At 46.5% G+C, this 26,491-nt stretch overlaps 3 protein-coding genes across 4 annotated transcripts; 1 reads left to right on the top strand and 2 right to left on the bottom strand.

Moving 5' to 3' along the window:
- The first annotated feature begins 237 nt into the window (after positions 1-237).
- Positions 238-8,443, top strand: LOC105559694 (G-protein coupled receptor Mth2-like). 2 transcript variants are annotated; one of them, XM_012008193.1, is made up of 7 exons: positions 238-753; positions 1,188-1,974; positions 2,653-2,888; positions 5,074-5,243; positions 5,505-5,738; positions 6,151-6,414; positions 6,650-8,443. In XM_012008193.1, the coding sequence occupies exons 2-7, from the start codon at positions 1,879-1,881 to the stop codon at positions 7,147-7,149; spliced, it is 1,500 nt and encodes a 499-aa protein (XP_011863583.1). In that variant the 5' UTR covers positions 238-753; positions 1,188-1,878; the 3' UTR covers positions 7,150-8,443. The 2 variants fall into 2 exon arrangements, with proteins under 2 accessions (XP_011863583.1, XP_011863582.1); XM_012008192.1 differs by having other exon boundaries at positions 238-1,974.
- Positions 8,444-8,451: 8 nt separating this feature from the next.
- Positions 8,452-11,892, bottom strand: LOC105559695 (inositol polyphosphate 5-phosphatase K-like). Its single transcript, XM_012008194.1, has 9 exons — positions 11,570-11,892; positions 10,960-11,082; positions 10,815-10,895; positions 10,576-10,723; positions 10,341-10,516; positions 10,033-10,260; positions 9,755-9,911; positions 9,499-9,676; positions 8,452-9,409 (listed from the first exon to the last, which is right to left on the bottom strand). The coding sequence occupies exons 1-9, from the start codon at positions 11,593-11,595 to the stop codon at positions 9,213-9,215; spliced, it is 1,314 nt and encodes a 437-aa protein (XP_011863584.1). The 5' UTR covers positions 11,596-11,892; the 3' UTR covers positions 8,452-9,212.
- A 752-nt stretch (positions 11,893-12,644) lies between these two features.
- LOC105559693 lies at positions 12,645-26,264 on the bottom strand. The gene is made up of 6 exons (XM_012008191.1): positions 25,890-26,264; positions 22,962-23,195; positions 21,417-21,613; positions 19,646-20,046; positions 18,903-18,980; positions 12,645-14,051 (listed from the first exon to the last, which is right to left on the bottom strand). Exons 1-6 carry the CDS (start codon positions 26,262-26,264, stop codon positions 13,909-13,911), a joined length of 1,428 nt encoding a protein of 475 aa, XP_011863581.1. The 3' UTR covers positions 12,645-13,908.
- Between the last annotated feature and the right edge of the window lie 227 nt (positions 26,265-26,491).

Below are 26,491 nucleotides of genomic sequence, written 5' to 3'. Positions count from 1 at the left end.
AAAACTTAACAATTCAGTAATTGACCAGCTACGTGCAAACAAATTACTGTAGACACGTGATGAGAAAAACTGCCGATCAAGTTAATTGCAGTTTGGTCGAATCACCCTAAGGGACGGGTCTTTCCGAGAATGGCGAGTTACGCGAGCGTTTAGCGAATCGACCAGATCGAACAAATATCTGTCCCCGACGATCGATAACGCCCCCCGCGTGAAATACTTTTCGTATATATCACGTTCGAACGTACGTATACGAGCTCAGCCATCGGCACGTTCGTCGGAGTGCGTGCATCATGCTCTTTCTCTCTCCCTCTCTCTCTTCTTCGATAAAGGCACCAGCGGATCGAGGTGTCCGGCCAGTCGGTTCTCGGACGTCGATCGTTAAGTGTGCCGCGTGGATCTTGCCGATCTCTGATTTTTGCGGCTGCCGAAAGGATCTCGCACCGATTAGAATGGAAATGAAAGCAATTTCGAGGAGGACGCTCGCGAGTAACACGACGAAATCGGTCGGATAAGTTGGGACGTCTTTCGGGAAACTCGATATAACGTCGCACTTGGGCCGAGAAAAACAACGATTTGGTGAAGATCGGACGATTAAGCACGTGCGTGTATGTGTGTGCCTGTGCGCGCGTGGATCCTCGATAATCAATCAACCGCTGTACACGGTGTTCGATAAGTCGCGAAGACAGAGAGTCGAGCGAGCACGTGGTCGCCGCCGCGGCAGCGAGGATCGGTACGGATTTCCGACGGTCTCACGTAAGTTCTCCTTCGCGGCGCGCGGAGACGTCAATTTTGAAGGCCGGTCTTGGAGCGGGAGGGGAGAAATAATATAGAATGAGTTAATGAGCGGAAATTACCGCAGGACTACGATAAAGTTCGCTTCTCGCCGCTCTTTGCGAGCCACCTCTCGGATGACGAGCGGGAATTGTAGGTCAATGACCATTCTCGTCGTTCCCGTCATCCTGATACGGCGCTCCTAATTCTCCAAAGTGACGTCCCCGTCGTGCAGACGACGTTGCCTTAATCCGATCCGGATTATAAAGCCGCAATAAAACTGCGAAGTAGCTGCGTGTATAAGCGACGATCTTGTTTCTTGGGGCCGTTTCGCTATCTCGAGACTTAAGCCTCGCGACGAGATTCAGTCGACGTCCTAGCGACGTACGATAACGTCTTCTTCGTTGACGCCGTAGGTGTCTCGGATCGATTGGGACCCGGCAGGGATTTCCGGATGACTTAATGCTCGCACCGACACCGAGTGTGATCGATGACACGTGCATTCGTGCGAAAAAAATCTCTGAAAAAGGCCGGTGCGAGCGCGAGATAACGATATACATATATAGGTGATATTTGGAGAATCGACCGATAATGCATCGCTAGTCTCGATTTCGTAATTCTCGAGAGCGTCGGATTCACCTGTCTGACTAGTCTGCAAAGCCACCGGCAGACACAAGAGAGGGAGAGAGAGAGAGAGAGAAAGAGGGAGAAAAGTGACTGAAGTCTTCAATTAAAACCGGCAACCGGCATTAAGCAAATAACGCCCGCGTTACATGGAAGACTTATCGACGAGTGGTGCAACCAGGGTGTGACGAGATAAATGTGCAAGATCTAATATGATATCGAGTGACGAAAGAGGAGCGAGAGCGCCAGTCTCGCCTAAATGTCGCCGGGACAAGTGCCGCGTCGCGTAGTCGCTCGGTGCATCCGGAGCAAGGCCGAATTCACTATTGGCAAAGTTCAATAATTGAAAAATCCAAAGTTCGAGTTATGCTCAATGCGAGGTGCTTGACGCGCATTAATTCAGAGATTGACGCAGTATAAATCCCGGGACACGAACGCATTGACTCGATTAGACTTTGATAAGGCGCAACCGTTCCGCTCAGGATGGGACTCATTCGCGTCTGCGTCCTTTTCGCGTCTCTGTTGACGCCAATCGCGTGCACGAGTGACGTGGTACCCACCATATATCCTATCCCATGGGTAAGTAATTTCGCCTTCGACATTTATGACATGCCCAGCCTGCAATTACATTTTATATTTATTTGTCCGCGCCTCACGCCAAGTTATATTTGGACCGAGTGGCCACTATTGATACCAATTTCTTGATATTGTCCAGATAACCCCAGTTGTAAAAGCTCTACGCAGATATCTGATCTCTTCTGAGATCGCGAGATTGCATAAGAGATCGAGATGCTGAAATAAAAACGACAGTCTAAAAGAAGCGTTTAAAAGAGGACGTTCGTTCGATGCAAATCGGCAAATTGCTATGGACGCTACAAATTCTTCGGAAACCCGCGGTTCAATTTCTCAATTTGCGGATTGCGAGTTCGCAAGAAATATTACGTACCGTTGTTTACTCGACGATCGATGCTCGCTTGTGTAGAGGCTGTTTCGCAGAGGAGTGCCCAAGCGGGGAAAAAATTTCACATTTCCTTTGCCTCTCGATCTCAAAAGTCCATCTTCAAATATGCCGAGTCAGTTTCCGTCAGCGAAAGTTTACAACGCCAACAACGCCAGCGTTTTCTGTCGTTTACGTCATTATCCTCTTATTTATGCTGGCGACGCGTCCCGAGTTGCATTTTCCCCGAATTTGGGAGCGTCGAGGTATCGACGGTGTCATCGGGCAATCGCAAAATACTTTCAATGTCTACGTTTTAGCAAAACGAGACCGTAGTGCCGGAGGAATACAGGCAACTGCCACTGGTGGGGAAATGTTGCTCCATAGGCGAGGTCATTGTAAAAGACACGGACGGGGGTACCGTTTGCGTCTCCTCGAACGACACGACGGTGTATTTTTCACCTTTCTTCAGCGACTTCAATCGCACCGGCGCGCTGGTGCCCGGTGACGAATACAAGACGTTCGTCGCCATCGTGGGAAATCCCTGCAGTCTGAAGTACGTACATGGGGAACACGGGGGAGAATCCGTACACAGTAAAAAATCGCGTGCTCAAATGTTAAACTTTCCTTGTGTCACCAACAATTAACACTATCCAAGTGTTACACGCTGATTTTTTTGAAACTTTGCACACTTGTACAACTTCGAAAAATATTTGTCAATATTTTGAGGGCAGTTCCTACCCTTAAAATGCTTTATGAGCACAAATAAAAAAATAGGGGTCAAATATTTTTCGGGGTTGTACAAGCGTGCAAAGTTTTAAAAAATGTAACACTTGGGTAGTCTTGCAAGATTTGATTCTTAATTCAATGTAAAATTAACATTAAGCGTATATGTTACTATTTTCGCAACACCTTTTGAATATTTCACAAAATCAACCAAAACGTGTAACATCGACATTTCTCAAAAGTTATTTCAACTAATCTAATTTGTAACTATTCGTACAGTTTACTTATCCCGGCTGTTTTTATAACATCACACGTAAGGTTGAAAGAACATAAATGTGAAGTATAGTGTTGATTAATTAACATTGATAATTTGTAAAAATGTAACACACTCGATAAATGTTATTTTAACTTAAAATTTTGAGTGGACTTTTTGGGACATGTAAAAATATTAACATTAACATTTTATTTTTTACTATGTAGAAAGATTTGGGAACGATCGAGTCTGTCGAGAGTTCGACATTACAGACCAACTTGCCGAAGGTTGTCCGTTACGTAATGTAAAATACGTAGACCTCGTACTGTCGATATCTTTATCAATAGATCGGAACGCCGGTTGGTCACACTTTGCGATAAGACCCCGTTTTCGTGTTGTAACGAGATGGCCTGTCAACTCTAATACCTATCGATTCAAATGCCAAATTATCAATCGCGTAAAATGTAGAAAATCTAACAAAGAACAATCGCGCGAGACATGCCCACAGGCCTTACGTAATTGCAAGTACATCTTGTTACGTGGAAATCGTACGATGAACCTATTTATAGCTTTCTTCGATCGAGAAAAGTGTAATTGATATTATGTACTGATAAGCGCACTCTCGATACACTGCATTCCTCGGATACTTATGATATATCGAAGAAGCAATTGTGTATCTTATTGAAAGTAATTTACAAGTTCAGATTTCACGCGCGCACTCATTGCCGCCTCCATGCGGCAGATAACGTATCGCCAAGAATATTTTCCTTTTCCAATGAAAAAAAATTATATCGTATCGCGATAAACGACGGAGATGAAATCATAAAGAGGCGTTTAATCTCGCTAGACGTGTAACGCGACGACAGATGACAGTGACATCGCGCTATTGTTCACGAATGATTGATAAAGAACGACACAGAGAGTACGAACGGATAAAATGTAACAGCGTATGAATTACACTTGCACAAGGTGATATGATATTACATTGGTCGCACGGCAAATTTTTCAAGCGTGTCGATTAGTTGCAGAATAGAAAAGTTCTTGAGTGTTTAGAAAGTTTCTATTCTAAAGCAACGAAGATTACAACGCGCGGATCCAAACGTTTAAAAATACGTCAGGTAGTCCGAATCTTGAGAGTTCCTTTCCAAGAAATGTAAGAAGATTTCGAGAAGATGGAATCTTCAAAAATATATAAAATAGCATTGAATCGGCTGAACAAAGAGATATGTACATTGCCTTCACTTTTCGTGAAAAAATTAGCGCGCTTTTTCCGCGGACAACCCGATGTAATATTTAATTGGGATTCTTTGCGGATAAAGTTGTTTTCCTATTATTATTATTGGAATGATTGGCAAGATAAAATTTGTTCTTGCAACGTGGCGCGATGAATCGATTCGAGTAGATCCGTTCGCGAATTTCTGTTAGGATATACACGCGCGATATCGAGGAGCAATATTCAATGTCTTGTGATAAGCAATGCTATATTCTATTCTTTTCCACCGTAAAATGCAACATTATTTCCGTAGCAATTAGACGGGAATTATTTCCTCGTGCACAAGCAAAACTCGTTTCTCATGGGCAATTGATTACAGAAACGCATTTCTTGGAAAGATCTTCGGTCGCAGTGTGTGTATCCTGGAGCGAGTATTCAAAGTAAATTAAAACTTCATTTACTTTGAATACTCGACTCAGGCATCCTTCTTAAGCCCGACGACTCGAGTTTGCACATAAGCGCGCACGTATTTGACGAAGCGATTTTCAGGTACATGCTACATCCGGAGGAAAGCAGCGAAGATGAGTATTATTTATTGATGAACGGCTCCATCTTTGCGCCGCGAATCGATCATGTACCAATTATGCTGATGCCCGGCAAGGATTACTGCATGGAGGTTGTGCCCGAGATGGGACTTAGGGCACTCGTTTGTTTTCAAGGTTCGTGGGGACTGGTTTGAAAGAAAATCCTCTCGATCTTTCCCTAACTGTTATCCATATCTTTGATCCTTCGTACGAAACGTTTCATCTTCATCGACAATTCTTCCGAGTTCTGCTGAATTTCACCTCAAGAAAACAGTTGTATAACGAATCGTTTGTATAAAAGATTCGCGTATCACGAAACTTGGACAATTCCTTGACATCTTATTTCTGTTTTAAGTCTCTTCGCACTTAAGTCTTAATGGAATGCAACGATTGCAGACATCGCCGCCCCAACCGCGGATGCGCGGGTCATCATTTACGCCTGCGGGCTGCTGATCTCAGTTCCCTTTCTGATACTCACAATTGCGGCATACGTGATAACGCCGAGATTGAGGGACGTCCACGGGAAAGCCCTTTGCCACTATTGCGGCTGCTTGGCACTGGCCTTCACCACTTTGGCCCTTACGCAACTCGCAAGCGCGCAATTATCACCTCAAGCTTGCGTTAGCATAGGTAAGATAATTAATTATCAACGAGAAACACGTTGCAAGTGCGACACCGTTAGATAAAAATACAGTATAACGGTGTAAATTTTTAGACATTGTGATTTGTGAAAAATCTAGCACAAAAATCTGAATTTCTTTTGCTGCCTGAACGTTTGATCTAATATTTCAATCAAACTTATTACAAGAAGATCGTGGCGAAAATTTGACGCTGGTAACAAGTTGTGATGATTAATTTTCAAGTAGTAGCCTGTGTATAACTTGAGTATTGAACTTTGGACTGTCACTTTTACCGAGCGGTATACAATTTCGGCGGCGTCGCGTCGTGTCGGTTCGCGGCAGGTTTGCTTTAGGAAGTATGACGACACGCGAATGACAGGCAGATTGATTGAGAGGCTGCGGCCGGCATTCGTCGTTTTCAGCATTCGTCATCCAATTCTCATTTGTGGCCTGCTTCTTCTGGCTGAACGTGATGTGCATCGAAACGTGGCTGCTGGTACGCCATCACGTGAACCAGCGCGCGTACAGGAGAATCCAGCCTCAACTACTGTTTTTCTACTACTCGATATGGGCCTGGGGCTTTCCAGCGGCCCTCATTCTCGTCTCGATGGCGATGGATCTCAGTCCTACGATACCCATGACCTACGTCAAGCCCGCTTTCGGTAGCGAGAGCTGCTGGTTCAAGTGTGAGTCTCTATCACTGCGTCTCATTGCCACAAATACCAAAGAAGCTGCACAAATATATTTTCCCGCAGTCAGATAAAATAGATACGCTTTCGATTCGATCTTCGTCCAAATGGTTCCAACAATTCCCATCGTCGCGATGAAAACTCATTGTAATTCGAGCCTTCCGCATTCGCTTAATCTCTTGACCAATATCCGGGCAGGTCGGAGTATTAATTATTACCGCTCTGCCTGCAGCCGACGTGGAAGCCCTGCCGTACTTCTACGTGCCGGTCGGCCTCCTCCTACTGGTGAACATGATCCTCTTCATAATCACCGCCGTCAGGATCAGCCGGTACCAGCAAGAGCTCGCGCTGAGACGCCTGGCGAGGAACCAGCATTCCGATCGGGCGGATCAAAGGCTCTTCCGCAGACTCAAGCGAATCTTCATCGTCTGCCTTGTACTCTTCTTTCTCATGGGTCTCAACTGGATGATGGAATTAATCTCCTGGGGGGTCGGCGGCGACCCTTTCGACTGGACGGCGTTCGATTTGGTAAACGCGCTTCAGGGTGTCCTCGTCTTCGGCCTGTTCGTCCTGAGGAGGCCCATCAGGGACATCGTTTGGCATCGAATACAGAAGATACGGGGAATAGACACCATGGAAGTGGACGTCGGAAGCATGGACCTGGCGCTACTGCCTGTGATAAACGGCGATATCGCATTTAACAGATCAGACAGATCGTTCAATAATTCTTAGAAGTCTTTCGAGAGAGATCTCTTCTCCGCTGAATAGGAAAAGGACGGTGCATTTAACGCAGGCGGTTGGCCGAAGTGATATCAGCCGTGAATTCGCAGCGATCGATAAACCGATGAACCGATGGACCGGCGGAAGAAAGGCGCCGGGATCTCACGACGTCGACGCAAGTTATTTTAACTTCGCTGTGTGCAAACAAAGCGGCCTTCTCGACCGGTGACGCTCATCAAGAGACTTGAAATGTATTATTCATGCAATTTTGTTGCGAACCACTCGAGAACTCCACTCGAGCCGGCACGAAATTAGTTCGCGAGACCCGACACTTTCGCTGGAAGGAGATTATTTATACTTAATTAAATCGCAATCGCGCGTTAAGTAATAGTTCTAGTCTTCGTTTTTTGCAATATATTTGTAATTCGTAAATATCAATGCGTGTGTCGAGATGCGCGCAGCGTGTTTTAATTCCGAGCAAAGTGCATCCACAGAGAGGGAACGTACAGCGTGACTTCGCGCGCGTCGAGTCGCGGTTAAATTGCGACGTTGTGTGAAAATACATTTTTTTTTCTGCAAGGTAACGTGTTACACAACGTATAATTCGTCCGGCCCCGCGAAATATAGCGCATGCTATGTCGCGACGTTTCTGCGTTAATTATACGACCGTAGGGAAACGGGGAACGGATGGACCTCGCTCAAGGATCTCAAGTGATAAGAGCGCAATCGCGGCGCAATTGAAAGTGTGAGAAGCGGCTGTAATCGATGTTCATCAAAAGCGCGGCTACTTGTTAGTAATAACTATGCGTCATAAGTCGGGCTGTTACGACGATATCTGTAGTGCTTCAATTTACGCCGTAAAATCGATGTTCACATTGATAATGTATCATTTATACCTTTATACCTTACGCGTCGTGCTTACTGTTGAACGACATAACAGTATGGTACAATAACAACGTTATGCAAAGCCTTTATTTCGCGAATCCGGCATGACGTGTTATGTTAATGCATTACAAATAAGTTACGGCCAAACAGAAGTGCAGGATATTGAATAGGGTAATACATCAGAACGCGTTTGTACACAACTGTGAGTTCGCCGCAACGCATCAATATCGCGTATTATGCTGGATTTCATGAAAAACAGGTTCTACACAATATTGTTGTTGTATCGTGTTATTGTGTTCTGTATGTAGCTAGTATATTATTTATTCTCGTAGTAGGCATTAATTTATTGACTAAATCATGCATAATATAGACCCGTAGAGCAAAATGAGTCGAGATGAATAAAAAATATTAATATCCTTTATTCTTGCGTTCCCTTTGAAACCATAGTTGTATTTGTTCGTTTACTTTGTTCCAACGGCGCGCTATACATATATATGTATGTGTATATAACAAACATGGTTTTTATAATAACAAGCGTACCTTGCCAGAATCCAAATTTTCTGCGAAAAATTATGCTAAGAAAATAGTCATGATGTACAAAAACCGTGAGCGCACTCGTCACAGCCCATTAACGCTCGAGAGGCAGGAAAACTGGTCGCACACCTATCCTATTCTCTAATAACGGCGGGCGTTAATGGCTCGAGGAAGATCTCGCGTGCAGAAAAACGTGACGGTGCACTCACTGCAAGCTCTATCTAAAGCGGACGTTAAATACGCCGCGGCGCACCCCAAGCGGCAGCCCGAGAGTGCGAAAACCAGGTACCAAAAGTAACATTTAAATATTTTAAATCCTACATGCAAAGCATCGGCTGTTCTTTTCGCGATGCTTCTAATTTATAAACTTACCACACCCTACCAAAAGCACCCTTTGATTAAAGGCCATATTTTTTTTTTGATTCACTTTCCTACTCACAACTTTGAGTAATAAACCTATTTCACCCTATTTAAAATATTATTTGCAGAAAAGATTGTGAGAGAGAGAGATATGACAAAATAGGAAAATCAAGTCGAGGAAATATTTTTGTTCCTCTAGGAAATTGCACAAAGTTTGATATTTAGTCATTTAACAAGACGATTACCGATCACGCGCAAGCTTTTTTTTTAAGTAAATTGATACTTCGCTATAAAATTTATGTAGATGAAACGCACTGTTCGATTGATCTACGAGGACCCGAAAATTCCGGACTCACGCCCAAGATCTCCACAAGATCTCCTCTTTGAGCTACGTACACCAAGCAATACATTTCTGACAGACGAAGCGCCGAGTCATTGTACGATATTCGTTCCGTGTTCGCGTGAGGCTCGTCAGAAACTGATGTTGGTTTACCTAGATATTAAGTAATTAATAGAACATTTCAACAGCAACAATGATACCAAATGACATCAGGAACGAATGCAATGAAACGAGAAACTTACCGCGGCTAACATATTCGTAAATGATGTAATCATCTAAACTGGAGAATTCGTTAGAAAAGAGACCTATCCAGTCTCCGTTGCCCGGGGTGAAATCTCTCTGCAGTTTGTAAGATATAAAATTTTCCTCTACAGTACAATCTTGAAATTCCACACTGTGATCTTCTACATTAGGTCTGACCTAAAAAAAATAATTTTTTTTTGGTCATTTACATGTAGCATGATCTAAGAATGGTATGCCGCAAGACTGTATTTTTACCACGATATCGAATTCTCCAGTTACAGGTTTGTGGTCCGAAACACTGTATTCGGGATGACTCTTGTAAGTATGCTGCTCAGCGTGAATTTCTATGTCGTCGTATATGTCTACCGCATTTACCTTGTACAAAATCCTGTCAGTCCAAGACGGTCTGCGCCTGCGTAAAATAAATAATTACACGTATAATAAAGCAGAACGTTTTCATTTACATTTTTCATGCGTGCAAATGTATGCCTCATATTTAATCGTTATACTTTCGCATTTATATTATAATTTACTTGAGATCAAATTCCTGGGACTCGAACTCGTATTTGTAAGTAGGCGGGAACGCGATGCTACTTTCATTTAGTTCGGCGAAAGCTTGCTGCTCCTTCATCACCGCCCTCAGCTGATCTCTCTCGAGAAGTTCCCCCAATTGATTTCGCTTCACTAGTAACTCGATGTCGACGGCGCTTAACTCCTCTCCGTTGAGCCGAAAGTTTAAGTCACCGATCCAAAATATGTAACTAACAAGGAGCGTTTATATATTTATTACACGTTACTGAGAACGTAGCTGGTACTAAGTTCAGCATAAAAACACTCGTACTCGTGATATAATATTCTCGATGTAAACGGAGCGGTAAAAGTATGATCTGTCACGATGGTATTGTAATCTGCTATTCTATCGGCTAGCAGGTGGTCGTGGGGAGTCAAATGCGTGTTCACCACGCAAACGCTGATTCCGTAGGCGTTCATTCTTACGCTCACCGCACCCTTGTTTCCCTGAGGAGCGACGTGTCGTTAGTAAAACGGCGATTGCCGTTGCCACACTGCCTTCTTACCCACATGCCACCGAGACCCGTCTTGGTGTACTGAGTCTCTATCAGCCTCAAGTGCGTCAAGTGCTTCCTCAGACAGAAAGCATTCAGAACAAGACCCTGTAGTCGTTGCGAGCGAATCTTCACGTAATCATACTTCTTCAGCACGTCTCTGCAAACGTGTCGGGACTTAATTTTCGCCCCCCCAAACGAATACAATTACAGACTCCCGAATACAAGCCGCGCAATCTTGGCGGACTTACCTGAAGGCCCTGGTCCACGGATCCTCGTACAGTATATAGTCCAATACTATATTTTGCGGTTGCGATTTAACTTCCTGTAAACTGAAAGAACACACGCGCCTTATCGCCGGGTCTGATACACGCGGGGAAACGCCGTAGAACGTACCCGATGAAATACAAGTCTGGCCACAGCTTGGACTCGTCGCCAGGTGTAATGCCCAGGAGCTGCTCGAGATCCTGCCTGGGATCCGGGAACTTTGTGGCCACATTATACGTGACGAAGTAGACTCTATTTGCGTAGAGGAACGAGTTAAAATAGACACGTGCGGTGACGGACAGAAGATGGTTGCGACGCTCGTGTTTAAAGTGAGTTTAGGAACGCGCATTCTCAGGGTTTCAAAATCTTCTCCGAGGAATATTTTACACGACGGCCATTCCGAAACCACTCTGGGCGTTTTCGATCTGTTCCTCGAGCAGAAGTTCCCTCCGAGAAAAGGTTTTGGAGCGCAAACCTGGGGGTCCAAATGCTGTGTCTGACGAAAGTGAGTATTTTTGCCTCTTTCCAATTGTCCCCTTGGAAAGAGCTGAAGCCGCTGCTCGTTTTCAGCTACTTTCGCTACATTGCAAGATGCAGAATTGACGGCCCGAATCTAAGTGCACGTTCGTAGACTCGTTGAAAAACCGTGTCGCAACCATTCTGCCCATCACTGTGCGCCCTCCGCGGGACATAACCTACGACACGCGTCCAGGTCCACGGTCACGTCTCCTCGACTTACCTGAGCCGTTCCACCGGACACGCCATTTCGGGGGGAGGGGGGGGAGGGGGCACCGCTCGATGACACGGGAGGGACAGAGGATTCTACGAGGAATTCACGTGGCTCGCGTAGGGAGAAGCGGACTCACATCGCGGTGGCACCGCGCAGCGCTGAACAGGTTAGGAACTCGCGCGCATCGCGTTACCGCTCCTCGTGCCCGCGTCCGCGGTTATGCCGGCCGCGAGGGAACCGTCGCACCGCCGGCGCGTGTCGTCGCGTTTGCTGCCGCCAGCAACATCTGGTCAGTGGTCACGCGATCACTCCGTATGGCGATGCCGTCGTACTACGGAGCCATGTTGTTGACAAGTGCGGAAGGGGGGGGGGGGAAATAGCTTTTCTCTCCGCCGCGTTCCACGTGACATCTGTCATTGGGCGAGTGCACCGCGGCCGCAGAGCTCTGCGCGCGCGCGCCGCTCCGATCGATCGCGATCGAGCGCGTCCACGATTTTCCTCGTCATCGCGATCTCTGACCCGCTTCTCGTCGCGCGTAAGGTAGGACGCCGCGTCAGCTGACGATGACGGGGCCTCCCGCGAATATCCGGGCTGACTCGCCGGTCGATTGGCTCTCCGATCGACTCGATCGGCGATCGACTCGCCGAGCAATACCTGTACGGGAATTCTGTAAGTTGCAATCGACGCCCTTTTGCACTTAAAACTGTCCGTTTCGTGGAAACATTTGGGTAATATACAAATTAAATGGCTCACGTGTACAGATCGAAAGCAACTTGCTATTCCGGCTAAATTAAAGAACAATATGGCATCACTGAAACTAAGTTTGTAAGTTTGTGAGCAACACACACATACCACATGTACTGTATGTGTGTGTTGCTCACTATTATTTCTTGTTAGACTTACAAACTTGGTTTCAGTGATGCCATATTGTTCTTTCATTTAGCCGGAATAGCAAGCTGCTTTCGATCTGTACACGTAAGTCATTTAATTTGTATATTACACAAGTGTTTCCGCGAACTGATAGTTTCTAGATTAGAAAGGTGCAAAAGTGCAGAATCGCTCCAGCATCCCCTTAACTAGCGACAGCCAATGGCGAGAACGATCTTCGAGAAAGGCGCAGATTTTCATTGGCCGCTCCTAGTTAACGTTATCGAAAAATCTCGATAGCAAGTTACAGAATCCCCGTACTGTCTTGTTAGCGCGCGTAGAATCGTTAACTTCTTGACGGACGGAGAGAGGGACCGGGGACGGCAAATTATAGGCGATTTCGATCGAATCGATCGCCGGTTGGACTAATCGCGGAGTCCAAGTCGTCCGCGACGAGTCGGCTTCTCGCCCTCCGTCTCTTCTTAAATAATAAGATGGAAAAAGATAGGGGAGTCGACCGAACTCCAGTCAACAGTTAACCGATGTTTGTGAAACTGGCCCGAACTGTTTGCAAAATGTTATTGTCGGTCGAGAATTAACCAGGTGTTTGCAACGTACTTCCAAACCCTGGTGAAAATAAAAATTGGAGGGTAAATCGAATGTAAGGAGAGAGTGACAGAAGCGTAAACGAAAAGTGTGGGAAGCGCAATTTGAGACAGCGAAGCGTAAAAGAAACTTCAACGCTGCTTTTACGCTTTGCTGTTCCAAATTACGCTTCCTACATTTCGTTTGCGCTTCTGTCACTCTCCCCTTACACTCGATTTACGCTCCAAATTCTATTTTCACCAGGGAACGACGTAACCATCAGCAAAACTCTTCACAAACAACGTAACTGTCGATAAAACTCTCCGTAAATAAATATAAACGTCGTCCCTCGCTTAAAATTTTCCATACCAGGGTCCTATCTCGTAACAGAGGACCTTCCTCTATTTATAAATCTTGAAAATATTTCGCACATATCTTACAAATATCGTGCGCCGCGCGGGCAAGCCGGCGTGTCGTCGGGGGAGAGCGCGTCCGCGCGCGAGCAGTCGAAGACGAGTGGGAAATGACGTTTCTCGCATATAAAAAATGAAATCTGTCGTAACATTTATTGCGTTACTCCGGAGGCGCGCGCGCGCGCGCGCGCCTTCCAGCTCGAATCCCTCGCGTATCGGTGATTCGCAGCACGCAGGCTCACATTCATCGCTCGCGGCGATCCGCAATTGATCGCGCGCATACACGCGTCTCTCCGGCGGGATACTCCCGGCCGGACGAACGTCCGGAGCTACGAGCAAGTACGTAGAGAATCGTTCACCGAGTTCTCTGATAACGACGATTATTTACAGTGACGAGAGATCAACAATCAGCGGCCCGTAATCTAATCTCGTAGACGCGACGCGCACACACGGGGCCCCTGCGGTCGTCGAGGAGCGTCCGCCTCAGTACATCATCCCGGGATGGGCAGCCCTTTGGAAGAACACGTTGGGATTGGCCGACAAGGTCGTGTAGAGATTCCCGGCATCCTCCGGCCTCAGGTACATACCGGGTGGCAAAACGAATGTCTCCATCGGTCCATGCACATCTGGAAACAGAGGGAGAGGAAGACGTGTTTATACGTTTCGCTCGATAGCGCGCATTTGCTGCGGGACGATTCATTTGCTAAAGAGAGAATCGGGACCGCGCGCGGAAAACTGGAGCGAACCGCGCCCCCCTGTGCACCACCTCAATTTGCAGCCACGGGAAATACTTTTATTACTCGGTATCGAACGGAGAGGCGCATCCGGTCGTGACTTTCCACGCCGTCTGGTCATCTTTGGTCGCGCGATTAACGATTGGATATTACGGTATATCGAGATACGGGGGGGGAATCGAAATCGCGTTGCGCGCAACCGGGACGAGGGCCCTCGTTACGCCGCGCGCGTTAAGCGCGACTGTAATTTCAAGTCGTCGGGCCTCAAGTAGGTCTCGTCGTTCGCAGCTGTCGTTACAAGGCGATTACGCGTGTTCGTCTTCGCCTTGACACGTGTAGCCTAATCTTTAATTAAACTGCACTCTCGATGCTGTACGCGCCTAACGCATTTTTTTTTACGAAGAATTGAAGAGACCTTTCTTGGCAGAAATGTGACAAATTTGCGGATACAATGTCCCTTCTCTGACGAGTCCTTCAATTGACGTTGCAGCCTTTGTTTTCTTCTACACGGAGAAAATATCGTAGAGCAGGAGAGAGAGAGAGAGAGAGAATTATAGATATAAGAAATCTTTTTATACCTATAATCGTTTTTTATATCGTTTTGTTGGAATAGAATGACATAACATCTATTACTACGAGCAATAAATAATTAGTATAATGGCAATCGTTCAATTATATATGTATGTAACCAACTGAGCAATAAATAATTAATATAATGACAATCATTCAATTATACATGTAATAAATTGAGCAATAAAATAATTAATATAATGATACTCATTGTACACATATTCTTGATTACAGCAGCTAACATAAGTTTCAATACATAATATAAAAGACCATACAATTATTTTAAATTACGCTGCACAAAGGAGACTACGCGGAGAGAATTTTCTCTAAAAATTCACCATGAAAATCCTGTGATCGCGGGACAACGTGGTATTTCGAGGAACTTTGCGAGAGCTTCCTGAAATTTCTCTATACATTCTACTAGTAAAATGTATACTAAGTTTTAATTATTAGTAAAATGTGTATGGTAAAATTTCAAAAAGCTCCCATAAGATTCTACAAAATGCCATGTTGTCCCTCGATTACATGATTTTCAGGAAGGAAAAATTCTCTCCGCGTATACGCGTGAAAAGTTGTAATATCCATACAATGCTTATACGTTCTAATTAGATAATTTGTTGTTAAAATTGCTCTGCTGCTCTCGTAATTTATTCTCTCTCTTTACACTCGCGGATTATAAGATCTCTCTCTCTTTCTCTCTCGCCTTAGTGAAATCTAGTTATAAATGGTACATTGAGATAATTTGAACAATTACAACAATCCTCGCAACGTGAAACGGTAGACATGAAATAAGACATATCCCAGTTCCCGTTGTGATATCGCATTATTCCAGAATGGCAAGAATTTCGCCGCCATTTCTCTCCTATTCTGGGGGGAAAAAAGACAGCAACCCACTTTGGGGCCCACAATTAGCAATTGAATTATTTGAATTCTTCGTAACTCTACTCTGGGAAAAATTTTGACCGTTTTTTTTTGTAGTTAAGCAACTTAACATTTAGATTAGTGTCTCTTGAGTGAAAATTATCTTTGCGTTACTGAATGTCGGCAGAACTAATTGAGAGACTTGATTAGCATTACTTTAAAATCTTGGATATACTATGCGATTTTTAGTTACGCGGGGTAAAAGTCGTAAAGGATTAGAGTTAAGGCCATTCTACAATTGCGTAAACGTAGTTGTAGGGTTGTAGGAGTAGAAATAGTAGTAAATGTTGTACATCAAAGTAATATACAATAGAGTGAGATACGTCGTAATTGAAATGAATGATTAGTTAGCTTTTACGTCCTGTATCGTTGTAGTCGTGGAAGATCAAGTTCAGCCATCTTTTACAACAGGCTTTACAATCGGAAATGCTAGTTTAAAACTGTGTTTTACAACACTGTACAACCGCTAACAACCACGTTTACGCAATTGTAGAATAGCCTTTACGAACAATCCAAACAATTCGATTACTAATTGTGGGCCCCAAAACGGGTTGCAAACTGTCTTTTTTTCCCCCAGAGTAGGATATTCTTTTCGCAGTCGTCGGGCTACGCGCCACGGACTGGCGATAAAGGAAGCTTCTGTCAGCGAGATGTCGCGGCCTCGCGTAACGAGGGTCGCGAACCAGCTCGGCTGGTCCGAGGAGGCTAGCGACCTTCGCCTCGCTCGTAATCTCTCGCATATTTCACGCCTTGCTCGCAATAACGAGGCTCGCGCGAGGAGCCGCAGAAGAAATCCGTATCGCGGTATCGGGGGACGCGCCTGCCGACGGAGCGACGTGTCCGCGCGGAAATTTCCTCGCTCTTGCCGAGAAGAACAGGGTCGTCGTGTCGAATCCGCGCGGGCGAAAGTGCGCGTGTTTCTCGATTTCTCGAGGATACGACGCGAGGATCCTCGCGCGCGCGCGCGCACACGCGCGCGATGCCGACGTGCACGCTCGTTACAAAGTGTGCTACGTCGTTCCCCGCTCAATGGACACGAGCAGCGCCGGGCTCTTTAACGTAAATGCGTATCGCGCGTGGGTGAAAGTCATCCAGCTGTGATTTACGATCCGGCTATGATCTACGTCGTCGCGCATCGTATGCGAAACGATCGCAATTCCCCCGACGATTTGCATCGACGAAGGGATTCTCTCTCCCTCTCTTTCTCTTTCTCTCCCCGCGATCTTACCTTTCTCTTTTTTTTCTCTCTCTCTTAATTGTTTTTCCGCTCCCGCCTCGCGCGGTCCGTAACACGTTGAGTAACGGGCGCGACCCCGTTACAATGGCGCGTTCCCTTCGAATAGAGCTGAATAGGATCTAGAAACTCGTAACGCGCGCGCTTTTCCATTATGTGTCTCTAGAAAGTGTGAAACTCCCGCTTACAGCATTGTTGTTCTCTCCGAAGGGAAATACATCTGGGAAACTCGGCTTCTCGGACGAGGGAAAGACGAGGAAAGCCCCGCCGCTGGTGTCCGGAGCGTGCCTCGAGATCCGCTCGCGAGGCCTTTTCATTCCGTTTCAGCGGCGCGGATCTTTGTCACCGCGATTAGCGTCGCCGTTTCACGAGGGCATGGTCCACGGTGTAACGGGATTCATTCTCCCTTCCACGTTCCGCCCTCCCCCTCCTTCTCGTCTCGTATCGCCAGCGTCGCGAGGCAAGAAGCGATTGACCTCCGCCACGGACTTTCTCCCCCTCCGCCCTTTCTCCGCCGCCCCGCGCGCACCCCGTCTCTCCCACCCTCCCGCGCGCACGGTTTTCCGCCCCTTCGTTCGTTCTCGCAGCTCGAGGTGAAGGTCGCCGAGGGCGTTAGCGTGACGGAGGAAAAGTTTTGGGCCAGGGCAGGAAGTGCCGAGATTCCGCGGACGATACCGGCGTACAGCGAGCGCGCTCGGTGGAGGAACACGTGTGTTTAAGCAAATCTCTCTCGGCCGAGGATTAAAAGCTTTGCGCAGAGCGACGCGTCGTCCTCGAAAGAGTGGGAACAAGTGTCCATAGGCAAGTCGCCCCATTTTTTTCCCCGTTCGATTTTGGTCCCAAAGTAGGTATCCGAACGAAAGGTCTCGTCAAGCTGATTACAGAGACGTCAGTCTCAGAGAGTACTTATTTAACGTTCCAGAGATATCGGGCTCCAAAAATTCCAAAATCAAGTTGGAGTCGACTAAAAGGTTTCCCCAATGGGTTTTTCTAAAAAAATCACTTGATCCACCTAAAGCTTACTTAGGTTCGTAGAAAATGCAGGACGACGTCATTAGCATCGACCATTGGGAAACCTTTTAGTCGACTCCAACTCAGTTACAGTTACTTCTTTTTGTAACTTTAACTTAACTTCGTTACTCTCTCACCATATGTAACTGTAACTTAATTCAGTTACATGTTTTCGTTAGCTAGTAACTAATTGAATAGTTACATTAATAGTTACTTTATATATTCTTTAAACCTCCACAGATCGCATTGGGCCTTGCATTTGCGCATAAACGCCTTTATCGACACTTAACAATTCAAATGCAGATCAATGCAGATTTGATATTTTTCTTTTCATCGCAGGAAAGTAGGTAACTGTAAAGTAACGATTCGTTAAGGATTCGTTAAGATTAAAAAATTAAAAAATTAACAGAGTATTAGTGTGATCATTTAGCATATCCATATTATGTTAAATTAACACAAAAATTTGTGTGGACCGTTTGGGACATGTGATATCTGTTAAATTTAACACAAATTTTTCAACTGCGTGCGGAACGTCACGTGATCGAAACCGAAAAGATCAAAGGACCGACAGAGAGTGGGTATACTAGTATACTATGAGTACAACTACACAGTACGCGCACACACACACACACACACACATACGTCGCTGGATTGCTGCCCAGAATAATGGCGGAATACCGCGTGATCGGGACCGCAAGGATCAAAGGGGCCGACAGAGAGTGAACCTACTACCATGGTGCAAGCAAGCGAATTCGCTATAAGACTGTTAATTACTACGTATCACATTCGGATCGAATGGCGCCTTTGTCGGTGCCCCGTCACCCTCTCGCGCTGTTGCGTGACGCGAAGGACACCGACCGCGTGCCGGAAACCGGCGAAAATGCCCACGTCCCGGGGTCTTTGCGCCGCCACGATACGTCACGGCGCGCAACAGGGTGGTTTCGTATACGGCATACGTAGTAACGATCGGCCGACTGCGATTCTGAAAATAAATAATGACGGCTTACCGTCCGAGTATATGGGACTTCCTCCGTGCCTGCAGGCGCTGCATCCGGGTATCCCGGACGAGACCAGTGCGACTCGATCTATAATTAGAAGTTTCCACGTTATGATAATCTCGGGGCGGAGGGCGGGGAGGTACGGGAGGGAACGATTACGCCAATTACGATGCCATTACCATCTTCTCTAGGGAGTCTTGGGCCGATTGCCGGTTAATTACCCTCGATTTCAGCTCGGCAGCTCTATCCCGCGATTTACGGAGGGACAGCGGGATCGCCGATTTCAGCGATTTCCGTTTATAACTTAATTCCCGAGGGACTCTAATTTTTTTTCCCTTCCTTTTAATAAAAATACGCGTCCCGTTTATTTACTTTCTCGGTTTACCCATTCATTCGCGTTTCACGCGCCGCCGATCCCGCCGGTCGTGACCGCACTTCCGTTATTCGGCGCGCGATTACGTTGTCCGCACTTTTAGCGGCTACCGCGCGATGACCTAAAGATCTACCCTGCGGGTATCGAACAAACGAATCGGAACGAGGAACGTTGCGCGCTGCAGCGCCGAGAGGTGTAATCGCGAAACGTGCGTGCGCGGCGAGAGAAACTTGGATATTCGAATGAGCAAAGAAGGAAAGAGAGAGAGAGAGAGAGAGATCGTCGCGATAATATTGTTGCGCGTCTTAACTGTTGAACGCATTCATTATTGTGAACGGCTTTATTCTCGCTGTTTATTTAAAAGGGCTCGACGACCTACCGGCACTGTGGTAATGCATCTTTCTCTTCAGGGACGCCTCCGCGGGCTTGAAGTGAAAGAAGGAGGGCGAGTAGCCGCTGCCGGGGAGGGAGCTGAGGGCGTCGTCGCGATCGCGAATGACCGCGGCGGGCCCTTCGCGGCCCAGGGCGGCCAGCTGGCGTCCCTTCGGCAGAAACATCGTGAGGAAGACGAAGAGCGACGTGGCGAGCAGGCCGTAGGCCAGCCAGGCCTCCCGGTCGCCCTCGCTGCCGGCCGCGAGCGTGCCGATCCCGCTGGAGATCCAGATCGGCAGCGAGAGGCCGACCGCCAGGCCGATGAAGGCCGCCTCCCGATTATTGTCCCGGACACCTCGCGCACGGACCGCTAGACATGCCACTGCCACCAATAGCGCCCCGGGATACCTGGAATCCGCGTGAGGACCGTGGAAAGGAGTTTCGTTTACCCCTAGCCAAGGTATCGTTACAAACTCTCTAAGAGTCCACCGGTGGATTATCACTGAAAACAGTGAATAGTCACTGATTTGCCAGTTATAACCCAAACAACACGTATGTCTGAAACACGTCTCTAAGACGTCTTCAAGTCGTCTTTTAGATACGTAGAGGAAAGTCCTCTATTACGAGATAGGTTTCTAATACGAAATAGAGCAGATTTTTCAACACCCAAATTCAATCATAAATCTTTTTTCGCCACGATTACGCGGTCTAACAATGAATTTTCTACTAAACAGATTTCACTCCGAGGGCAATAAATTCATGGTGGAATCAACACATAATGCCCGTTAATTTAACAGAAATTCCTTTATCTCATATAAGGAGTACTTTCCTCTATGTCGATGAGAAGTTAGTCGGTTCTCCTTCTTTTTCTATGTTGTTATCGGAGAAGAGACGGAGAGTCGACTAATCTCTGGTTAACAATTAACCAGAAAATGAAAAACCGGGCCTTAAAAAGACGTCTTAAAGATGTCTTTTAGACATGCCGTGCCGTATGGGAAGTATACCACTGAAAATCGCAGCGGTGTGCCTAAAACTGTAAATCAGTGACTACTTACTGTTCTCAGTAATCCACTGATTGACTCTTAGAGAGGCACCCAGTTAGCCAAATCTGTCAGAACAGATTTCATCAAATGCCCACTAGAAATTTTAAAGGCAGAAAGACTACAGATTGCAGGAACTGATGTATTCGATGCCAGCACGCCAGCAGAAATACAACAAAATCTGCTCACGTAACTGGACCCGCTCGGTTTCTGCCCGACAATCTGTTGACAGCGTACTCTCTAAAAATCAATCAGTGGATTAACACTGAAATCAGCGAATAGTCGTTGATTTGCAGTCCCAAGTGTACCACTGAAAATCGCAGTGGTATACTTACTGCTTTCAGTGATAATCCACTGATTGACTTTTAGAGAGTACGTTTTACTCCGTTGCCGAAACAAAAGCCGAACGCGGACACAGATGGCTATGGTTTTCGTGTGGGTTTCTGACGAATCTGCTACCAATCTTGTGCCAATCTGCTAACATTTCGCTGACTGGGAGGCTATCATCGCTGCTGATCATTCTTGAGAATGATAATCAACTCGAACAATTTCGACCAAAGGGTAAAAGATAAAAAATAAACAGAACAACAGCGGAAGACTGTTAAACGGTGCAAATTAAATAAGATTATCAAATAGCATTTCTCGCGACTCCGCTGGGGTAGATGGGCGCGAACGATTCGACTCGCTCCTCGCCGCGAATTGGGGGAGGGAGGGACTTTAACAGCCGCAAAAGTTTACCCGAGGGAAGCCACTATCTGTCCGAGCGGGGTCCTGCAGGAGGTGATGGACGCTGGCGAGCTTTGGCCCGTCGCTTGTTGCTGCTGCTGCTGCTGCTGCTGCTGCTGCTGCACCTGGATCACCGCAGGTGGTTCGCCGTAAAACCATTGCCCGACAATGGCCACCTGCACCAACACCGCGAACACCAGCACCAGCGCCTGCAGCATCGAGAACCGAGACAAGAAAGGCCCTCGCACGATTACACTTCCCCTCTATAAGATTCACGCGGCCGTCTACCCCTGGTCGATCGCCTTTAATTAAAGGTGAACGGCCTGCGGTGACATCGGCACCGCCGGCGTGCATTCTTTTAAGCGCGTGACGTCAAACGCGCGTGACATATGAGAAATAGAACGGCCTTACTCGCGCGCGGGGGTACGCGCGGAAAATTTCCACGTGTTTCAGCGCGCGCGCGCGTTTCCTCGCTGGAAATTTAATCTCCGCTCTCGTACATCCTCTCCGTCTTAAGGACACGAGAAGATTGCGTCTACAAGGGCTGTAATTACATCGTTAAAATCCTATTAATGTCACTCGCGCGTATCGGCCAGCCGCCACTTTCCTCTAATCAAACATTTCAACGGCAGCGTTCTTAATTACGCGAATGTAATTACATTTCACCGGCCGGCGCATCTTGTCGGCGCGATCTGGACAGACTCGATTTCCCGATTTCGTTCCCGCTCGCTCGCGGCGTTTCTTTTTCTTCTCGTGTTTCTTTTCTTCTCTCTCTCTTTAGAAGAGTTCTCCTCTACCTAAGGCGCGAGATCGTAGGCGCCGGGTACAGGCGAAGGCACGTCGAACGTGAAAAATGGATGTTTATCCTGCGGGGAGGAGGCCTCCTCGGGGCGAGAAGCGCACGTCCTGCCACGCCTGTCATTCAGCGCGCGCACCAATACACCGCCGCGATAATTGCCTCCGTGGTTTTTCGCACGCGCGCGCCCATAATTAATCGTCGCGCGTACGGTACGATGACGCAACGCAGGGAAAGGGGGATGAAGGGTGCGATGGAGGAATCCGGGACGCGCTCGCGACGTACAAATGGCCGTGCGAGATGAACATCCGGATCGGTGCGCGTGCACGATGAAAAAGATCACCGGCGCGTCGCTCCGCTGCGCGCGGAGTTTCTCCTCCGCAGGAGGAGACGGATAAAATGACGTTACAATTTGCACTTATGCGTATCTCGCGATGCCTACTTTGATTATCCGTGCGGTAATCTTATCGATATGCTCGTCCTCCACGCGTTTCAAAATGACTTCGCCACTTCGTCGACCGACGCCCCGGTATTCCTTTTAACTTTCCATTCTCCATGCTAGGCTCTATTTCGACCGGCTTCGAAGCGATATTCTATATCAAAATAATTATTTGCGCGAGAAATAAATTCGTGGTATCGTATTGAGTCTTCGTTGCTTATTAGAAATTGCGGTGACTTTTATATTTGTAGAACGCAAATACGAGTTAAATTAGACGACGAGCCGCTCGTGATTCTGAGATACTCTGTATACGATCGCTTACCTGATAGGGCGCCGGCAGGTACACGCCGCTGTTCAACGACAACAGGAAAACGCATTTGACCAGCAGAGCGGCGAACACGAGGGCGGCGGGGAGACCCACCAACCGGAAAGCGGCGCAGGACAGCGGATTTTGGCTGAGAGAGGCCGCGGCGGAGAGACCCGCCAGGAGGAAGAGGCCCAGAAGCAACGCCTGGCCCAGAAACAAGTGTCGTCTGTTCGGTGCCGTTGCTCTAGCCTACAACAATGCCGCGAAGAATGACGAAAGGTTATTATTTTGCGAATAAAAGGAAGTAATTTTATCATTCACGTTACTTTTGCGTAGCTCTTTGAACGTGATTTTAGAACGACGAGCTGCGAATGACGCAAAAAGCAATCTTGCTAACCGTGCAACTGAATATATAAAGACTTTCCTTTAATTTGTTGAGATTCTTCTTAATTAAGAACAATGTTCGCACCGCTTAAATATACTAGAAATTAATTTTAGAGACAAGTGCTTCTAAATTCTTCAATTTTCCAAGTATCAAGATATTTCGCGAATACGTTTCTAAAATGGAAAAATATATATATTTTAACTTTAATATTTCTCATCGAAATTTCAGAGAAAAAGGCTTATAAATTCCAAGCTATTTTACGAATATGTTTCTAAAATGGAAGAAACGTGGAAAAAGATATAGTTGAAAAACTGGAATATTTTACACAGAAATGTTCTCTGTATGCTTTAAGTTCTGGGATATTTGAGTAATACTGGAACGATATTCCGCGATGCTCCGGCTTGCAATTAGTACCGGAACCGAGACATTTGAATCGCCAAGTCGTTAGCATTTCTTATTGTGCTCATCTTGATAGCCTCGTTTGTTATAATTGTAGTGTTACGATATCGAGATGTTGATATTAACGTTCTAACTAATTGATCCTAAATATACAGCCGCCGTTGTAAAGTGCTTGGTACTATACTATACGTTTACATTTAAAGTACAAAATGCACTTTCATCGAGTCGTTCGATACGCCCGGGTGGTTTTGCGCGTACTACTCTGCAAGACACAAAAGTGCATTATCAAGAGTCCTGGAAGTACCGATCTCCATATCGCTCTCACGCTATTAATTCCGTAAAGAGGATCGAGACGCGAAATGCGAATCGCGCGGAGTGGACCGTAACCGCTCGCGCGTCATAATTATGCGCGGATTAAACTTGAAGTGAGCTCACGTGGAGCCGATGTTAATTTCTCCAATTAAAATAACCGATATCCTTCCTCGCGCCGATTCGTTTCTTACTCACAAATTAATCAGTTATTTTCCACACTTTTCACTACGTTTTACTAATACATTTCGACACTCTTTCTTTATGCAAAACCCAGATAGCACACGTAGTTCTATGAATATTCTATAAATATATACAGATTAGTACAATTAGAAATCATATATTCATAACTAAAGAACAACGTTTTTCGAATATTCGTTCAGATTAATTTTTTAATATTCATCGAGTTTGTGTATTGCACATTGTTTATTGTGCAATACACTTATCTTATGCAGAATGCAGTGAAACCTGTGATCATACCATATATAACCGACACGCTACATTCGATAGATTATTCTATTCACATTCGAAAAAGATTTATAGCAGTGCCAGTCGAATGTTCCACGAACATAAGATAAATATACAAGAATGACCTATGGAATATTTCAAATATTCTTGAAGAATATTCTTAAAATGTTCCTACGAGTGTCTTGTGGTATCTCGGAATGTATTAGTGAAAAAGAAATAAGAACAACCGTGTGTTCCTAGAAATAAATAGAGAGGAGATATTTTTCCAACTATAAAATACTAAACTTCTGAATATAAACTTTCTTGAAGTTTCCAGGAAGCTTGACAAATTTCGTGGATCGTCGTATATTACGTTAATGAAACTTTAATTTTATTTGTCCGGTCATTCTCGATTTACTTTCTCTCCGATTGAAATTCCGAATTTCCGAGGCCAATTAATCTCACAGCGTTTAACTAGCTCGGCTTTTCTCGCCGAGAGTGCTCAATGGAGCGTGTCGGAGGGTGCGACCGGGAGAAAACCGGGGCCGGTCTGACGTGAGCGTAAACTGGGCCTAGGTCTCGGCGAAATTCCCTCAGCGCCGGTTACTGGAGCTTGTCGAAACGAAAACGATTAATAGTGGGTCGGCGAGGATAGGCCGATAGGCGAGTTCCTTTCCGAGCTCTATTAATCTTGCTGTTGCGCGATCGCCGAGTGACAAATCTTATCGATGTTTACGCGTTCCATTTCACCCGCGGGACCAGTTTGCTCCTCAACATCGCCTCGCACGCACATTTTTCGTACAACGCGGAAAAGTGAAATTACGTTATCGCGAGAACGTGCGAACGGACGTGACAATATTTATTACGCTCTAGAATAAAATTTCAAATAAATTGTGACAAGTATTGTAAAAAAATAAATAGTCAGTTGACAAGTAAAATAATTATATGGCGGAGGTGTGGAGTATAAATTCAAATGAGACTGAATGGATTGAAGGTGGGAAAAGATTGGCGCGTTAAAACAAACGTAATTTGAGCGCAAACATAGTAACTCGAGTACAGCAAGTAAAAAAAAAAGGATTAAAGAGAGAGTCTTGTAACCGAGAGATCCTCAAATAATCATGATTGAATCAAGAGCGATCATTTACAAGATCCAATTATAAAGATACATAATATTATATATCGCGTCATTCCGGCGAATAAAATTTCTACATTCACAGTCCGTCGTAGAACTTCATTTCAGAAAAGATTCGATATTCATTAAGAAATCAAGAAAGAAAACCGCTCACACATCGTTTATCCGCTCCGTAAACCTCCTCCCTTCGGGCAGGAAATAAAGCATTCGCAACGAGCGAACAAAGAGACAACGTAGGCGCGCATTAATTGTTAAACAATTCCGGACCTACCTTGAACAGCACGAAGACCTCGAAGCCGGCCATGAGGAGCATCGCCGCGGCGCTGAGCCCGGCGAGCGGCAGCGCCCAGGGTCGTTGCTTCAGCAAGGACTTCGGGGTCGGTCGCATATCCACCTCCTGGCTCTTCCTCACGCCCGGCGGTGTCCTGAAGACGGTGATGGTCCGGTTCGGTGCCGGCACGCTGATGACGCTCGCCACGCTCGCCAGGCCGTGTCCGATATCGGACGGCACCAGGAAGAACTCCGTCGAGAGCTCGTAGTCCCGAGAGCGCGGGGCCCTCGTCGCCGTCGCCGTGATTCCGCTCGACGGGCCCAGCCAGCCGGCCGTGGCCGTGGCCCACGATAGGATAATCGGGCCCAGCCTCATTGCGGCATCGGCAGCTGTTTCTGGCTTTCTTTCGCTCTCTCTCTTTCTCTCTCCCTCCCTCCCTCCCTCCCTCTCTCTCTCTCTCTCTCTCTCTCTCTCTCCCTCGCTCTCTCTCCCTCTCTCTCTCTGTCTCCCTCTCGCGCGGGTACACGCGGGCGAATACGTGCGTGCGAGCTCGCGTGCGTGCGCACTCGTGGTCGGGATCGCCGTCGTCGTCACCGGGACAT

Source organism: Vollenhovia emeryi, unplaced genomic scaffold (genome assembly GCF_000949405.1).
Source record: "Vollenhovia emeryi isolate VEMERY1.0 unplaced genomic scaffold, V.emery_V1.0 DF939260.1, whole genome shotgun sequence".
NCBI classification, from domain to species: domain Eukaryota; kingdom Metazoa; phylum Arthropoda; class Insecta; order Hymenoptera; family Formicidae; genus Vollenhovia; species Vollenhovia emeryi.
Note: the sequence above shows the minus strand (reverse complement) of the source record. Positions and strands in the feature narration are given on the sequence as shown.

What these genes read in the sequence shown, in the direction of transcription:
- LOC105559694 (XM_012008193.1), top strand. Translation starts at nt 1,879, where the DNA reads ATGGGACTCATTCGCGTCTGCGTCCTTTTCGCGTCTCTGTTGACGCCA. An exon ending in GGCACTCGTTTGTTTTCAAG is followed by an intron (nt 5,244 to 5,504) that starts GTTCGTGGGGAC and finishes CAACGATTGCAG; the next exon opens with ACATCGCCGCCCCAACCGCG. An exon ending in CGAGAGCTGCTGGTTCAAGT is followed by an intron (nt 6,415 to 6,649) that starts GTGAGTCTCTAT and finishes CTCTGCCTGCAG; the next exon opens with CCGACGTGGAAGCCCTGCCG.
- LOC105559693 (XM_012008191.1), bottom strand. Translation starts at nt 26,264, where the DNA reads ATGAGGCTGGGCCCGATTATCCTATCGTGGGCCACGGCCACGGCCGGC. An exon ending in ACCTGCCGGCGCCCTATCAG is followed by an intron (nt 21,614 to 22,961) that starts GTAAGCGATCGT and finishes TCGATGCTGCAG; the next exon opens with GCGCTGGTGCTGGTGTTCGC. An exon ending in CAGATAGTGGCTTCCCTCGG is followed by an intron (nt 20,047 to 21,416) that starts GTAAACTTTTGC and finishes CGCGGATTCCAG; the next exon opens with GTATCCCGGGGCGCTATTGG.
- LOC105559695 (XM_012008194.1), bottom strand. Translation starts at nt 11,595, where the DNA reads ATGGCGTGTCCGGTGGAACGGCTCAG. An exon ending in CCAGACTTGTATTTCATCGG is followed by an intron (nt 10,896 to 10,959) that starts GTACGTTCTACG and finishes GTGTTCTTTCAG; the next exon opens with TTTACAGGAAGTTAAATCGC. An exon ending in CCGTGGACCAGGGCCTTCAG is followed by an intron (nt 10,724 to 10,814) that starts GTAAGTCCGCCA and finishes ACACGTTTGCAG; the next exon opens with AGACGTGCTGAAGAAGTATG.